At 44.4% G+C, this 2,054-nt stretch overlaps 1 protein-coding gene across 1 annotated transcript in view; it reads left to right on the top strand.

Moving 5' to 3' along the window:
* Nucleotides 1-1,608: 1,608 nt before the first annotated feature.
* LOC106726583 (olfactory receptor 18-like) overlaps nucleotides 1,609-2,054 on the top strand; it is an 850-nt gene continuing 404 nt past the window's right edge. The window contains exon 1 of the mRNA XM_014541999.1: nucleotides 1,609-2,047. Within this exon, the coding sequence (XP_014397485.1) occupies nucleotides 1,609-2,047 (439 nt within the window). The remainder of the gene's footprint in view (nucleotides 2,048-2,054) is intronic.

The following is a 2,054-nucleotide window of genomic DNA, read 5'->3' as shown; positions in this document are numbered from 1 at the left end:
TCCGTATGAGTCTGGGTCCCTAGAGACTTGCCCGGAACTGGAGCTCAGAGCCTAAGACTCCCTCCCGATTGAAAACGACAACCGCGCCCTCAGCCGCCAGCCGGCTCCACATGCACCTTCGCACCTTAGTATTTTACTTCGGTACTGCGCTTCCTCTGAGTCTCGGAATGCTTTTCTCATTCCTTCTAGTTGTAGAATTTCCACTCAGCCAGCCTTCCTGTGGTTCTGGATGATGTCCGTTCTGTCTTTTAGTTGTATTTTTGAAGTGGTTGTTCGAGGCAGCAAACTCCGGTGTTTACCTATGCCACCATCTTGGTTTCCTCGATAATCTTTCTAAGTTAATTATTACTTAATCATTGGTGATTGTAAATTAATACCATCTTCAGGATCAGTGGTGCTTTATGATTTTGTGCACTTAACAAAACCATACTTTTCAAAATATGAAGTCTACCAAGGCCAACTATTTATAATTTGAATTATATTTGAGAGGCTTTGACCAGACAACCCACACATTGGTGTGAGCACTTATCTCCATGGAAGATTGATGTCATAAAACCAAATAAAGATGTAAACCCTTAAAGATAATTGCCATGTAAAATTCTATCTATACTCATAAAAGAGTAACATGCTAATTAGACTGGGAGACCTTTCGGACAAAGCCATGGTGGCGGGGCCGAGGCAAAGGTGGTTAGGGGCGGTCAGGCCAGGAGGGGAGGGCAGTTGGGGCAAGCAGGCTGGTGGGGAGGGAGTTTGCTTTGTGGCTTGTTGGGGAAGTTGGGGTCGAGCAGGCCAGCAAGGGGGGACAGTCGGGGGGCGAGAAGGCCGGCTGGGGGGGAGCAGTGGAGGTGAACAGGTCTGCAGGCAGAGTGGTTAGAGGCAATCGGGCAGGCAGGCAGGTGAGCAGTTAGGAGCCAGCGATCCCAAATTGGGCCATAGGTATCTGGCCTAAACTGGCAGTTGGACATCCCCTGTGGGGTCTCAGATTGGACAGGGTTCAGGCCAGGCTGAGGGACACCCCCCCAGTGCAAAAATTTCATGCACCAGGCCACTAGTCTGATTACAAACAATTTATTTTAAGTTAGAATACAGTTAATGTGCTTTTAATTCTTCTCAATTACATTCCAAATTAAAGAATTTCTTATACTGCATTGGGGTGAGATAAAGTACTTTCAATTGCTTCTTAGTGTCTTTCAAATGGAATGATTTGTTTCTTAGAAAAGAATATTTCTCATCCCATATTTTCCTTCAAAAGTAGAAGGGTGATAGTTTATTCTGTTCATATATTTGTTATTTCAAAATGTCATTTATTCTCTAATATTCTTTGACCCAGTGACTCTAAAGTGGGTGTATATAGAAACAGGTGAATAGGTCAGGCATCAATAAGGAAAGAGTTCTAAAAAGAATTAACGACTGAGACATGTTGCTGAAGGTAATGGGGCAATTTTATATGATCCTTAAGTATAAATAATTAATGTGTGAATTGCTTGAATCCAATATATGGATGCCTGTAGACTTGTTTCATTTATTTAACTAACTCTCTCTCTCTCTCTCTCTCTCTCTCTCTCTCTCCCACCCTCCCTCCCTCACTCTCTCTACCTTTTTCCAAAAATGTGTCCTATCTTCATAGAACCACAGAATCAAACAGGTGATTCAGAATTCTTCCTCCTGGGACTCTCAGATGATCCAGAACTGCAGCCTCTTCTGTTTGGGCTCTTCCTGTCCATGTACTTGGTGATCATGCTTGGAAACTTACTCATGATCCTGGCTGTCATCTCTGACTCCCACCTCCACACACCTATGTACTTCTTCCTTTCCAATTTGTCCTTGACTGACATCAGTTTCAGCACCACTACAGTTCCCAAGATGCTGGTGAACCTCCAGACACACAGCAAATCCATCACCTATGCAGGCTGCCTAACTCAGGTTACCTTTTTTTCTCTTTTTGGATGTTTGGACAGTCTACTCCTGGCTGTGTTGGCCTATGACAGGTTGGTGGCCATTTGTCAGCCCCTACACTACCTGGTCATCATGAGCCCCCGCCTCTGTGGCTTGTT

The sequence above is a fragment of the Myotis brandtii genome, unplaced genomic scaffold, assembly GCF_000412655.1.
Source record: "Myotis brandtii unplaced genomic scaffold, ASM41265v1 scaffold2876, whole genome shotgun sequence".
Taxonomy (NCBI): domain Eukaryota; kingdom Metazoa; phylum Chordata; class Mammalia; order Chiroptera; family Vespertilionidae; genus Myotis; species Myotis brandtii.
Note: the sequence above shows the minus strand (reverse complement) of the source record. Positions and strands in the feature narration are given on the sequence as shown.